The 13,561-nt window shown below is 41.3% G+C and overlaps 1 protein-coding gene across 1 annotated transcript in view; it reads right to left on the bottom strand.

The window, feature by feature from the left end:
• WDR81 (WD repeat domain 81) overlaps positions 1–13,561 on the bottom strand; it is a 69,400-nt gene that overhangs the window by 15,954 nt on the left and 39,885 nt on the right. The window contains exons 7-9 of the mRNA XM_044283878.1: positions 9,312–9,477; positions 6,553–7,218; positions 826–971 (exon numbers count right to left, since the gene is read on the bottom strand). Coding sequence (XP_044139813.1) covers positions 826–971; positions 6,553–7,218; positions 9,312–9,477 — 978 coding nt within the window. The remainder of the gene's footprint in view (positions 1–825; positions 972–6,552; positions 7,219–9,311; positions 9,478–13,561) is intronic.

Below are 13,561 nucleotides of genomic sequence, written 5' to 3'. Positions count from 1 at the left end.
CCTTTAAATAAGGAGAAAATCCAGAAAAATCAGAGATCCACAGTAGGACTGTTCTATAAAAAAATAAATACCTTACAATAGTTTAAAATAATAAAAAGAGGAAAACCATACCAATCCCCTGTCACTCCTGTGCCATTGCTTCCCTGGTACCCACTGATCTTTGCCTACCGGGCTCCAGCGATGATGTGACTTGTCAACACGTGACTGCTGCAGCCAGTCGCTGAAGGCATCCGCACCAGAGCGCCAGGGGAGTGGTAAGGCAAGATTAACTCCTTTAGTTATTTTTATTGTTAAAGTGCATCTGTCAGCAGGTTTGTACCTATGAAACTGGCTGACCTGTTACATGTGCGCTTAGCAGCTGAAGCATCTGTGTTCATTCTGCAACTGCCTCGCACTTTGATTGACAGGGGCAGGCACTGAAAACATGATCATGCCTGACAGGCCCTGCCAATCAATGTGCAGAGGGAGCTGCAATTGCAGAGAGAGAAGAGCCTCTAGGTGTAACGGTGACACCCCCATTGCTCCCAGAGGCTCATTTGCTTATATTAAAACTTAATTTTTCTCAGCAACGTGGACACATATGAACATGGGACCAATACAGATGCCTTCAGCTGTTAAGTGCACATATAACAGGTCAGCCAGTGTCATGGGTACAGATCTGCTGACTTTTTTTTTTTTTTTTTACTGTAAAAAAATAAATAAATAAAAATCCATGGAGTTGGACGTTTTAAAATGTATCATTAATGGTATAAAGAAAATCAAGACAATAATCAAAACAAACATGGGCAAAAACAGTAGGTGAGATAAAACCATATACATTAGTACCTGAAGCCCAGGTTTCCGGGGGTCAATGAAACGTAGAACAGAATCGGAACTTCCAAATGTCACACTGCAGTAAGGAGGCGGCATTGTGGCCACTGCTGTTATGGGGACTTTAGTGTCTCCGGCCTCGAAAGAGCGAATGGTTTTACCTGTCAATAAAAGCACTTGAAAGCCAGTACATATAAATCTATCTATCTATCATATGCCCCCAGTGAACAAGCACATGGGGACAGGTCATCTATGCCCATATAATTGTCCCTATATACTGTATAACAGCTACCCCCTGCCAGTAGTGAGTGCTTACCGCTCAGTCAGGCATCTCTCCTGGCGGCTGGTTTATTATTAGCGCGCTAAGAATATAGGCGAAGAGCTCATTCACAGCGCTGGCCACGCTGATCAGTGAGAAAAACATAGGAACATAAATATATATTTCATCTAAAGATATTCATCTAGTGTCCACTATGTGAGGGAGCAGTGAGGGCAGACGCCCAGCAGCGCCAATCCCGGGCAGGGATTCATAGTCAGTGCTGCCCGCTGTTATGAAGAGGGATGTGCCTCAGCAACTCTCATCTAAAGCATATTTCTGGGCAAGTTTTCTACTATAAATGTACGATTTTTCTAAATAATGTAAATTATAAAAATTCCCTACCTCTGTCCCTATACATTAGCAAACAAAATAAATAAATTACATTTTAAGGGGGTTAGAGGGTTTTTCCGAGATTTTAATATTGATGTCCTATCCTCAGGATAGGTTATCAATATCAGATCGGCGGGGTCCAACTCCCAGCACCCCCTGCCATGCCAGCGCTGCCTTCCCTTCATTGTTTACCTGCTCGCCGTCAGCAGGTGTAATTACAAGCCGTCCCCTCCGCTTCAATGGGACGGCTCATTTCTATACTATACATTTGCATAGGAAGGAGCAGTCCCATAAAAGTGAACGAGACAGCTTGTAATAATACACCGCTGCGATGTCGGCAGTGAGTAGGTAAACGACAAAGGCAGCGCTCGCACAAGCACAGCCTTCTCTTCAAACAGCTGATCACCGGGCTGCCGGGTGTTAGACCCCTGCTGAGAATAGGTCATCAATATTAAAATCCTGGAAAACCCCTTTAACCCTTTATGACAGAACGGCTCAATAATTTTAATAAAGACCAATTGAAGAAATTATTTTTGCCCAAAATGAGTAAAATGCAATCATAACAAAAAAAAATAATAAATGCCCACAAAAAGGCGTACATAGCCTTTAGGCCTCTTTCACACTACCGTATGGCTATTTCAGTGTTTTGCGGTCCGTTTTTCACGGATCCGTTGTGTTTGTTTAGTTTTTCCGTTCCGTTTTTTTTGTATGGCATATACAGTATACAGTAATTAAATAGAAAAAAATTGGGCTAGGCATAACATTTTCAATACATGGTTCCGCAAAAACGGAACGGATACGGAAGACATACAGATGCATTTCTGTATGTATTCCGTTTTTTTTTTTGCGGACCCATTGACTTGAACAGAGCCACGAAATGTGATTTACGGGCAATAATAGGACATGTTCTATCTTTCAACCTAACGGAAAAACGGAAACAGAATGCATACGGAGTACATTCAATTTTTTTTGCGGAACCATTGAAATTAATGGTTCCGTATATGGAACGCAAAAAACTGCCTGCAAAACGGAAAAAAAAAATGGTAGTGTGAAATAGGCCTTAAAAGGGATATTCTGGTTGTTTCAAGTTATCATCTAACCACAGGATAGGGGATAACTATTAGATCGGTGGGGGTCCTACTGCTGGGACACACACTGATCACGAGAACAGGGGCCACATACCCCCCTACAGCCCCCCTGAAAAGAACGGAGTGGCGGGTGGCACATGTGTGCAGCTGCTGCATTGATTTTTATGGGCGTTCTGGAGATAGGAGAGTACAGCGCTTGGCAATCTCCAGAACGCCCATAAAAATCAATGCAGCGGCCACACGCATGTGCGACCCGTTACCTAGTTCATTTGTAGGAGGTACATTTCTGTAGGGGGTACAGGGCCCTTGTTCTCGTGATCGCTGGGTGTTCCAGCAGTAGCACCCCCACTGATCTAATAGTTATCCCCTATCCTGTGGATATGGGATAATATGAAACAACCGGAATACCCCTTTAAACTAATTTAGGTCTACTGTGTGCACGAAGGAAAAGCACCATAAAAGCAGGTGTCTTTTTAGAACTGTACTATGGAACTACATAATAACCAAATCAAACAAACGAGTTAAAAATATTATACTTGGTTATTTATTTATTTATTGAGGAAAATGATCCAATATCACATGTCTGTGAGCGGTAAAAGTATGTGAACCTTTAGGAGTAGCAGATAATTTGAAGGTGGCACTAAAGTCAGGCGTTTTCAGTCAATACGATGACAATCGGGTATGGGTGGGCGACCTGTTTTATTTAACCCTTAGGATTCCTGAGGTTTTTTCGTTTTTGCATTTTCATTTTCCTTCCCATCTTCCTTAAGCCATAACATTTATATTTTTAGCTTATTTTTTTGCGGGACAAGTTGTACTTTCTAATGCCACTATTTAATATGGCATACAATGTAGTGGGAAGCCAAAAAATAAAATTCCAAATGGGTTGGAATAGGAAAACGCTATTCCTCCACTGTTTTACAGGTTTTGTTCCCACGGTGTTCCCTTTGGGCAAAACTGACCTGTGCCCTTTATTCTCTGGGTCAGTACAATTACAACGATACCACATATGTATAGTTTTTTTTATGTCTAAATAGTGTTTAAAAAAAATAATACATTTGGAAAGAAAAAAAAAAAAGTTTTGTTTTTTTTACTTCACCATATTCTGACACCCATAACTTTTTTTTTTATAGTTCTAGCTACTTAGGCTCATTTTTGCTGGACAATCTGTAATTTTTATTGATGCCATTTTGGAGTGTGTGTCACTTTTTGATCATATTTTTTTGGGTAAGAGAAGCGATAAAAAAAAAAAAAAATGGCAAAACTGGCCATTTTTACCCTTTTTTTCAATAACGCTATTTGCCCAATTGGAAAATATTTTACGGTAATATTACCGGTGTTTTCAGGTGTGGTGATGCCCATGATGCTTATATTTTTTGTAATTTATGTATTTTTTTTATTCTACGGAAAGGGGGGTGATAAATTTTTTTTATATTTTTTACGTTTTTTTTTGATGATTTTGAAGCTCGTATTTAAGCCTACAAAATCCTTTTTTTTTTTTTCTGACTCCTCACAGGTCTTTTAGGCTCATGATTTGTACAGAATTGCAAATTTATTATATTGGCCTGCCACCTGCTGGCCCAAAAAAAAAAAAAAAAAAATTGTAGCTTCAATACCCTGGGTCTCTTGAGAGAGACCCTGCATATTGAAACCAATTACCAGCATCCTCAGTGGCCACAGAGGACGCCGATAAGAAGCGCTTCTGGGTTTTTCACCCTTTAGATGCCATGATCTCACTTGATCACGCCATCTAAAAAGGTTTTAATGACCGCAATCGGCATTATTGCCAGTCACGGTCATAACCCGTGGGTCTCTGCTATTTGAAACAGCGACCTGCCGGCCATGATACCCACTGCACGTGCGAGCGGGCGTCATGTTTGCACTTCGCTCCAGCACCGTACATGTAGGGCGCTGGTAGCGAACGGGTTAAAGGGTTGCTTATTGCTGCACAAAGGAAGGGGGTTAATGATCATACTAGATACTGAAAGCAAAAGTTCATACTTTTTCTATGCAAAACGTGATATCGGATCATTTTCCTCAGTAAATAAATGACTATTTCTAATATTTTTACTCATTTGTTTAATTTGCTTATCCTTATTTACTTTTAGGACTTGTATGAAAATCTGATGTAGTTTTAGATCAAATTTATGTAGAAATAGAGAGTTCTGAAGGGTTAACAAATGTTAAAGCACCACTGTATGTCAGATAAAAGCCACTTTGACATCAGTGTTTTTGCTGTCCGATTTTGAGATCTGGCAGGGGATAGCAAAACTATTTCCATTCTAATAATACGTTCAGAATGGATCCCGTTGTATTATATTGAAAAACCATTGTAAGTCAATCTGGCACCATTGACTTACATGGTTTTAGGCACCAGATCCAGCTTGTTCAGATTCCCACGGCTTGCAGCGGTTTTGTGTCCGGCATGGGAACGCAACAAACCGGAACAGAATGCATTCTGGTGCACTCTGTTCCAGTTTGTTCAGATTTTGTCCCCATTGACAATGAATGGGGACACAACTGAAGCGTTGTGCTGCGATTTTCAGAGCCTGTGCCGGATCTGAAAACTGGACAGCACAACGCTGATGTGAGAGTAGCTAAAAACTTAAAAATCAACAAACTTTCCAGTATATAAATATACATACATACATACATACAGGAAAGTTTATTTGTGTTAAGTCCCCCAAAAGCTGTTATTCAATTCCCAGAAAACCTTAAACTGCTATAATTCCTACCTTGATGAAAAATTAAGAAGCAGCACCTGAACTTCCCACTAGGATGGCAGAATAGGTATTGTCATCTAACATTACTGCACTGGATTTCCTTCACCATTGAAATACATAAATACCAGATTCCACCCTCACCAGCAATTTCTATAACTATAAACTACTAGAGTATACACCCAGCGTTGCCTGAATGGGCATCTATCTATATAAACATTTTCTAATGCTACTTCTGACCTAGAAATACTCACTGTTGTCTTTAGCTCAATTAGAGGTAAAAGAAAACATCTACTGTTTTAAAATCATTTATGTTTTTTCCTTTAAAGAAGCACTCCCTCAGAAATTTGAAATTTTTAGAAAGGTACATAATTTAAAGTGTAGTGAATGTAATCTTTTCACCAGTCTGTATGTGTGAGTTATCCACTCCCCTCTGATCCTCAGCTGTGTCATGTGACCAACTTTCTGACTTCCTGTCCTGTCTCTGTTGGAAATCAGTTACTTCTCTATTCACTCCTATGAGACGGACATTGAGGTTCCCATAGGAATATATAGAGAAACTGACTTCCTGTCCACACATAAGATGCTGTGTTATTTTGAAAGTTAGTGCTGGTCACATGACACAGCTGAGAGGCAGAAGGGAGGGGATAACTCACAAATACAGACACTGGTAAGACTACATTCACTACATATTACATCATGCACTTTTGTAACAGGTCAGAGAATAAAAAAAAAAATTGTGGGAGTGCTTCTTTATAGTTCCCCATACACATTAGCGCATTGTTGCCCGAAACCTGCTGTTTTCGGCAGGTTCAGCCAACAGTATTATGTGTACAAGTAGCTCCCGTTTCTGCCCCAACAGATGGTCATCACCATGTCACAAAACGCTGATACTATTAAAACATAAAAAATATTTATCCCATCCCAATGGCTGATTCAACATTTTTTTTTCCCCATCAATAAAATAGAATAAAAAGTGATCAAAAAAAGTCATGGTATCAATAAAAACTACAATACAAATCATCCTGCAAAAAACGAGCCCCAAACAACTCGGTAGACATAAACTATAAAAATGTTATGGGGGTCAGAATATAGATTTTTCTTTTCCCACAAATTACAGATGATCACTGGTGGTCCCAGTAGAGAGATACTGCGTGATCGGGTCACTGTTATGGGACCATTCTAATAAACAGATTGTCCAAAGAAGAGAACCCCTTCAATTTCTGCCAAATCTTCTACAATAATATTTTGAACATGTAACCCCTCTTTATGGTATGGTTTATACCTGTATACTGGTCCCATATGCAAATTCCTCCATCACAACTGACAATCTGCTGCACAGACTCCAGCTGACCCACATAAAACACGGTCTTCTTGTGCTCTGTATAGGTGAGACGTGGCTCAATCTCTCTGGTACCATCTCCATAGTTATACAAAGGCCATAGGCGGACAGTTTTGTCCTTGCTGCCACTCAGAAAGAAATCTTCTCCACTTAAAGGTTTAACACATTTAATTGCACCAGAGTGGCCCACAAAGCTCTGAAGCTTGATCTGGTGGAAGTAGAAGTGCGGTTCTTGTTGGCTCACACCAATTTCATACTGCCAGTACGCCAGCCAGTTACCACAAAGCCCATGAGCACTTTTTTGAAGGTCCTGCTTGAAAGTGTTCTCATCACACTGGAACTTCTCCACTACAGGACTGCAGCAGGAGGACCTTGATGCTGGCTGCTGGTTCTCTTTAGGTACTTGAATACGATTGCCAACCATGACACTTCCAAAAGTGCCTGACTGAGTGTCCTCCTCTGAGCTGTATGCAGGAGAACTCCTTCTGCCACCATACTCAAATAATTGTGTCCTACTGCCGGTTTCCTTTGGAATTACTGCTTCCTGATAAACCATGGTCAGTCTCCATATTAAGTCATGGTTTGGAACCAAATGAACAATGACATCACCTAGAATATGTAAACATGGAATAGAATATGTGAAAGCACCAGACCAGTCTGAAAAATCCAAGACGCCAATAAATGAGGAAAATTCATTGAAGGGCTCTGTAGCCATACAAATGCACAAGGCTTCCGAGAAATGTCTAAGAGTTGAGATAAGTGATATCCATTATATGTAATCAACTTTTTGTATTTGGCTCCACTGCACGTAGATATTTTATACGTTTTCTCTTGGGCAAATTAAGCATTCAAACCTTTTCCTTAAAGGGCATCTGTCAGCAGATTTGTACCTATGACGCTGGCTGACCTGTTACATCTGCGCTTAGCAGCTGAAGGAATCTGTGTTGGTCCCATGTTCATATGTATGTTGGTCCCAAGTTCATTGTCATTGCTAAGAAAAATGAAGTTATAATATATGCAAGAGTCTCAAAGTAATGTGGGCATTGTGATATAACCTACAGGCTCCACTTTCTCTTAACAGAGCAAGGTGTGATCAGGTTTACACTGCCTAGCCCTGTCAAAGTGGAGAGGGAGCCGCAGTTGCAGAGAGAGCAGAGCCTCTGGGAGTAATGGCAACAACCAGATTGTTCCTAGAGGCACATTTGCATATATTAAAACTTCATTTTTCTCAGCAATGCGGGCACATATGAACATGGGACCAACACAGATGCCTTCAGCTGCCAAGCACACATGTAAAAGGTCAGCCAGTTTCATAGGTACAAATCTGCTGACACATTTCAATCATGTTCAGATCTACCTTAGAGTCAATGTTTCAGAGCCAGCAATGAGGATTCTGTAACTATCGACTGGAAAAACAGTACTGCTTGCATCACTATACTTTCCTGTTGAATCGAGATAGATCACAGCAGAACCAAAAACACACCATTATAAGTCTGAGGTCTGTTGGGAGCTGCTGGTTCACATTGCGTGCCAGATCCAACACTGGAGTACACAAAAGCCTGCCATTCACTGTAGCTTTTTTGTCAGCTTTACGCTATAGACTGGGATAGCATGGGCAGTGTCAGATCATGATTATTAGAGGGTAGGGAAATTAATGAAAGTGGCATTGTAAAGCTGAAGGCCTAGATTAGATAGGATAGCAGGGCTATGCAGACACTACAGGATGGAAGTGTGTACTTCAAATAGGTCTTGATATATCAGTTGACATCTCAAATAAGAGTTGAATTTAGTTAAAAGAGAAAGTGACACTGTGGTTTCAGGTGAATTTTGAGAATAAAAGTGGCCATATCTGTATACATTAGGAATTGCATATTTAGCAATTATATGACTTATTCTCCAAACAGATTTTACCAGTGAACTTAGAGTGAATGATAGATGAGGGCAAGAGACAGAAGGACCAGTAGAGAAGTCTGATAAGTGAAGAAAGAGGCATTTTTCTGTCATAAATTCTACAAAGTTTCTCATCCTCACTTGTACAACTGATTTATAGAAAGACAGTTTAAATTATAGGTACTCTTCACAGGATAAGGAGGCCAGAGCCACACCATTTTATGTGAGGTAAGCTCACACTGCTTCAGAGGAGTCCACTAGCAGGTGTCACAACTGCTCAAATGGATCTGGTCAGAAGATTCATGCTGCTTTAACCACAGGTCGCAGGAATCACAGACAGGCGTCCACATTACAAAGAACTGTGTTTTACTTTGGGACACTGCAGCGGTTCAGAGAAAACGGTTTTATAAACAGCCATGCAAAGGGAGAAGTATCCGAGGGCCGGCTCCCCAACGGGTTCTCCCTGCCGGTTCGGGCTTAATTATCAGGCCTTTTCCTATTTGCATAAAGAAAGAGACCTGTCAATCATGTCAAGCTGGGCTCGGAGAAGCCACAGCATGCCAGAGTAAAATGTAGTTCTTTGTAAAAAGAGAGCTGGATATTGATAACCTGAAGAAAGGTCATCAATACTGAAGTCCCAGAAAACCCCTTTAAGAACACTGTAAGCAGAGGGAAGATATCTCATATGCTAGCTTTCTGAAACTCCCCTTAAAAGGAGAAGGACAATTTATTATTCCACATATTCCAGATCATTTAGACTTCTATGCAATGGAATTAGATAGTTAGAATTGACTATTGGGGATACTACATACCTATAAGACAGGAAAATGGGATGAACGTTGCGTACGCCATTTCTGGATTAAACACTTTCTCCAGCTCCTCGATCAGAGTCAAGTCCACGGGTAGCGTTCTTCCATCAGAACAGATAACATTCTGCACAAATGATTCCAATGAATTCTGCGTCTCTGCCACTAGTCCCTAGTGATGGCATATGAACAGGCACATAACAAAGACAAATCAATACATTAGCCTTGACAATTCATATCCCTATGCTTTGTCTCCTTGATGGCAGATCTACCCACACACTGGAGCACTCAAAGAATGTCTACGAGAATGGAATTGTGTATTTGAAAAAAATCCATTGTCAAAGGAAACTATAAAAAAAATTTTTTAAATATATGACATCAGCTGTGATCAGGGACGACTGTACTTTTAAATCTAATACGGTCTCTGGTCATCCTACAGTAATTCACGGACAAAGGGAAATCATACCGGAGTGGATGACTAATCGTCACTTTATTCTTTCAAACACTGACATTTCTCTTAAACCACTTTTCATACCTAATTCAAAACTGCTGAATGTTCTTGTTAAGAGACCTCCTTTTGTCCCTTTAAGGTGAAGCTGTATGAATGTACTGAGTAACTAGCAGTGACAGCACAGAGCCTAATTTCAGACTGCAAAGATTCAATGTAACATTCAAACTGACCACTGAGAAGACTGACCACATCAGTGTGCACCATCAGTCTTAGGATTCTGGTACTAGTCATATGCACCACATCTACAGCATGTCGAGCACTGGATGAATGACTGCTACCCGTCTTTCTCAATGGCATCAGCATGATTCCCATTGTCCAACCTGACCAAAAGGAGCCACCTGTTGATGGCCTACACTTTTTAATCCCTTAAAAGGTGTTGTCCAACCCTTTACAGGTAATTGCCTATCCTCAGGATAGGCCATCGTCTCCACTCAGCGGCGGTCCGACACCCTGCACCCCGCCAATCAGCTGTTGTAAGGTAACTTTAGCACCGAAACTACACATCTCCATCCGCCGTGCAGTGGATGGAGATGGTTACAGCAGCACATCTTCCATTTCATTAAAATGGAAGCAGCACAGTAACCACTGCCGGTGTTACTTTACAGCTGATCGGAGGAGGTACGGCGTGTCTGAACCCCCACCGATCAGATCATGATTGCCTATTCTAGGGGAAAGGCCATCACTTGTAAAGGTTTGGAAAATCCTTTTAAGGACACAGCCTATTTTGGACTTCTGTTTTCTTATCCTGAATTTATTTTTCGACAGACATAATATGAGTGTTAAGTCAGTTGTACTTTTAAAAGGGCACCAATTTGGTGTACAGCTAATGGATTGTATAACTTTGATTAATTCAGCATGAAAACCCCCAGCAATTTGACCATTGTTTTCTGGGTTTTCTTTTCAGAAAGTTCACCATGTGGTATAAGTGGCATGATAACTATATTCTGTTGGTCAGTACAATTACAGCAGTACAAATATTTTATACCGTACTTTTCGCTCCATAAGACGCACTTCTTTTCCCCCCAAAGGCAGTGCATCTTCTTGTACAAATACTAGTAAGCGATTCCATTATGGAAGTGTTCACTAGTACACAGTAGAACCGGGGAGCGGTGACTGTAGCGCTGGCGGTACTCACCGGTACCTGGTCTTCTCCGGACACTGCTCTGCACTGTGCTGACTGCATACAGCATCAGGACAGTGCATGTACTATGAGCCGACGCTGTGCGACGTCAGGTTACAGTGAGGTGAGGGGCCTGCAGAAGATCAGGGAGCAGTGAGTGCAGGAAGAGTCATTGGATCTGTAAAGTTGCAGCACAGTCCGGAGAAGGAAAGGTAAGTTAATTTATTTATGTTATGTCTGATGGGGTCGGATCTGAGGTCTAATAATGAGGGGGGTCTAATTACAGGATCTGATCTGAGGTCTAATGAGGAATGGGGGTCTGGTCTGATAAGGATTGTGGGTCTGATCAAGACGGGGGGGGGGGGGGGGGGTCTCATATGAGGTCCGATTAAGATTGGTTATCTGATCTACGGTCTGATAAAATATATTTTTTATTTTCTTCAAAATCCTCGTTGTGTCTTATGGAACGAAAAATATGGTAGTTTTTTTTATCTTTTTCTACTTTTTTATTTTTCTGTCGACAGAGCTATGTAAAGGGCTTATTTTTTGTGCTACAAGTTGTAGTTTTTGTTGGTGCCATTTTGGGGTACATACAACATTTGATCAAATTTTTTTTTTTCATGCCATATCCCCAAAAAACAAATGAATTTTGGCACAGTTTCTTTTACAATATTCACCATACGGTATAACAATTATTTTATTCTATGGGTCCCCACTAATAATACAGCTGTCACAGCTCCAGGGCCTATGCCATCACTGTACTATAATAGTACGGAGACTTGTGGTAAATATGTACTTCCTGCAATGTACTATTACTGCGCTAGGCAGGAAGGCATTGATATTCTACTGACTGAGCAAAGGTAAATGGTAGTTTACAAAATCACAGGTAAAAGATACTTTCCCATATACACACACACACAAATCTGACATTAGACACTTTGTGTATATTATACTCTGTCTGTTCTTAATGGAAAAAAAAATCCTTTAAGCTACTTACTAATTCAGCATGCATTGTGTGAATGTGGAATAGATAATTTATCACCTTTACCCCTTTATGACATGAACATGGCTCTAAGTAAAATAACCATAATCTTTTAGGCAAATGGTGTACTGTAGGTCAGCCTAATTCACTTAAAGGGGTTGTACACTATAAGAAAAACATTGCTCCTCTCTTGCAAAAGCAGTACCCCAACATTGTGTGTGGCATTGTAGCTCAACCCCATTCTTGTCAACTAAGGCCTCTTTCACACTTGCGTTGTCCGGATCCGGCGTGTACTCCACTTGCCGGAATTACACGCCGGATCCGGAAAAACGCAAGTGTACTGAAAGCATTTGAAGACGGATCCGTCTTCAAAATGCTTTCAGTGTTACTATGGCAGCCAGGACGCTATTAAAGTCCTGGTTGCCATAGTAGTAGTGGGGAGCGGGGGAGCAGCATACTTACCATCCGTGCGGCTCCCGGGGCGCTCCAGAATGACGTCAGAGCGCCCCATGCGCATGGATCATGTGATTCATGCGATCACGTCATCCATGCGCCTGGGGCGCCCTGACGTCACTCTGGAGCGCCCCGGGAGCCGCACGGATGGTAAGTATGCTGCTCCCCGCTCTCCACTACAGTTTACCATGGCTGCCAGGACTTTAGCGTCCCGGCAGCCATGGTAACCTTTGAGAAAAAGCTAAACGTCGCATCCGGCAATGCGCCGAAACGACGTTTAGCTTAAGGCCGGATCCGGATCAATGCCTTTCAATGGGCATTCATTCCGGATCCGGCCTTGCGGCAAGTGTTCCGGATTTTTGGCCGGAGCAAAAAGCGCAGCATGCTGCGCTATTTGCTGCGGCCAAAAAACGTTCCGTTCCAGAACGGAAGACATCCTGATGCATCCTGAAGGACGGACTGTCCATTCAGAATGCATTAGGATAATCCTGATCAGTATTCTTCCGGCATAGAGCCCCGACGACGGAACTCTATGCCGGAAGACTATAACGCAGGTGTGAAAGAGCCCTAAGCCGATTTGTGATATCAGACAATGGTAGCTATCTTTTTTTAATCCTATACAAACCATTACAAGGTATTCCAATTTGAAACATTTATGGTATATGCACAAGATATACAGCCACTTGGTCACAGAATACAGTAGATGAAGTCAAAGACAGAAAATGTTTGAGCTATGGGCAAGGAGAATTAAAGGGGTTTTAAGGAACTTACAAAAATAGGAATTAGTTGTTCCCCTTTGACCTTCTTGGGACAGGAAACAGAGGTTAAAAGGTCCCTCCCACCTCCACCCACCAGTGGTTTTCCAGATTACTACACCAGGATGGATGCAACAGATTTGTTAAAAATCTAAAGAAAATCTTAAATGCAATATTTACATAGTAGTTAGTAATGGAGGGAATGTACGGGTGCTGTCATGAGGGAATCTCTGGAAACCGAATTACCAGTAAATCTAATTCCTATTTTCCAGCTCATCCCTCATGACAGCACAACAGGAGACGTACCAAATTATAATTTGGGGGAGGGGGGACCAAGTCTAAGGACAACATATCTCAGATATTTATCATTAGATAAAAATACAAAATTTCATAGAATCAGGAATACACCCGAGACAGAAACTTTTTGATTCTGCC

The sequence above is a fragment of the Bufo gargarizans genome, chromosome 3, assembly GCF_014858855.1.
Source record: "Bufo gargarizans isolate SCDJY-AF-19 chromosome 3, ASM1485885v1, whole genome shotgun sequence".
Taxonomy (NCBI): Eukaryota; Metazoa; Chordata; class Amphibia; order Anura; family Bufonidae; genus Bufo; species Bufo gargarizans.
The sequence above is the reverse complement of the archived record's forward strand: the minus strand, read 5'-3'. Positions and strand labels throughout refer to the sequence as shown.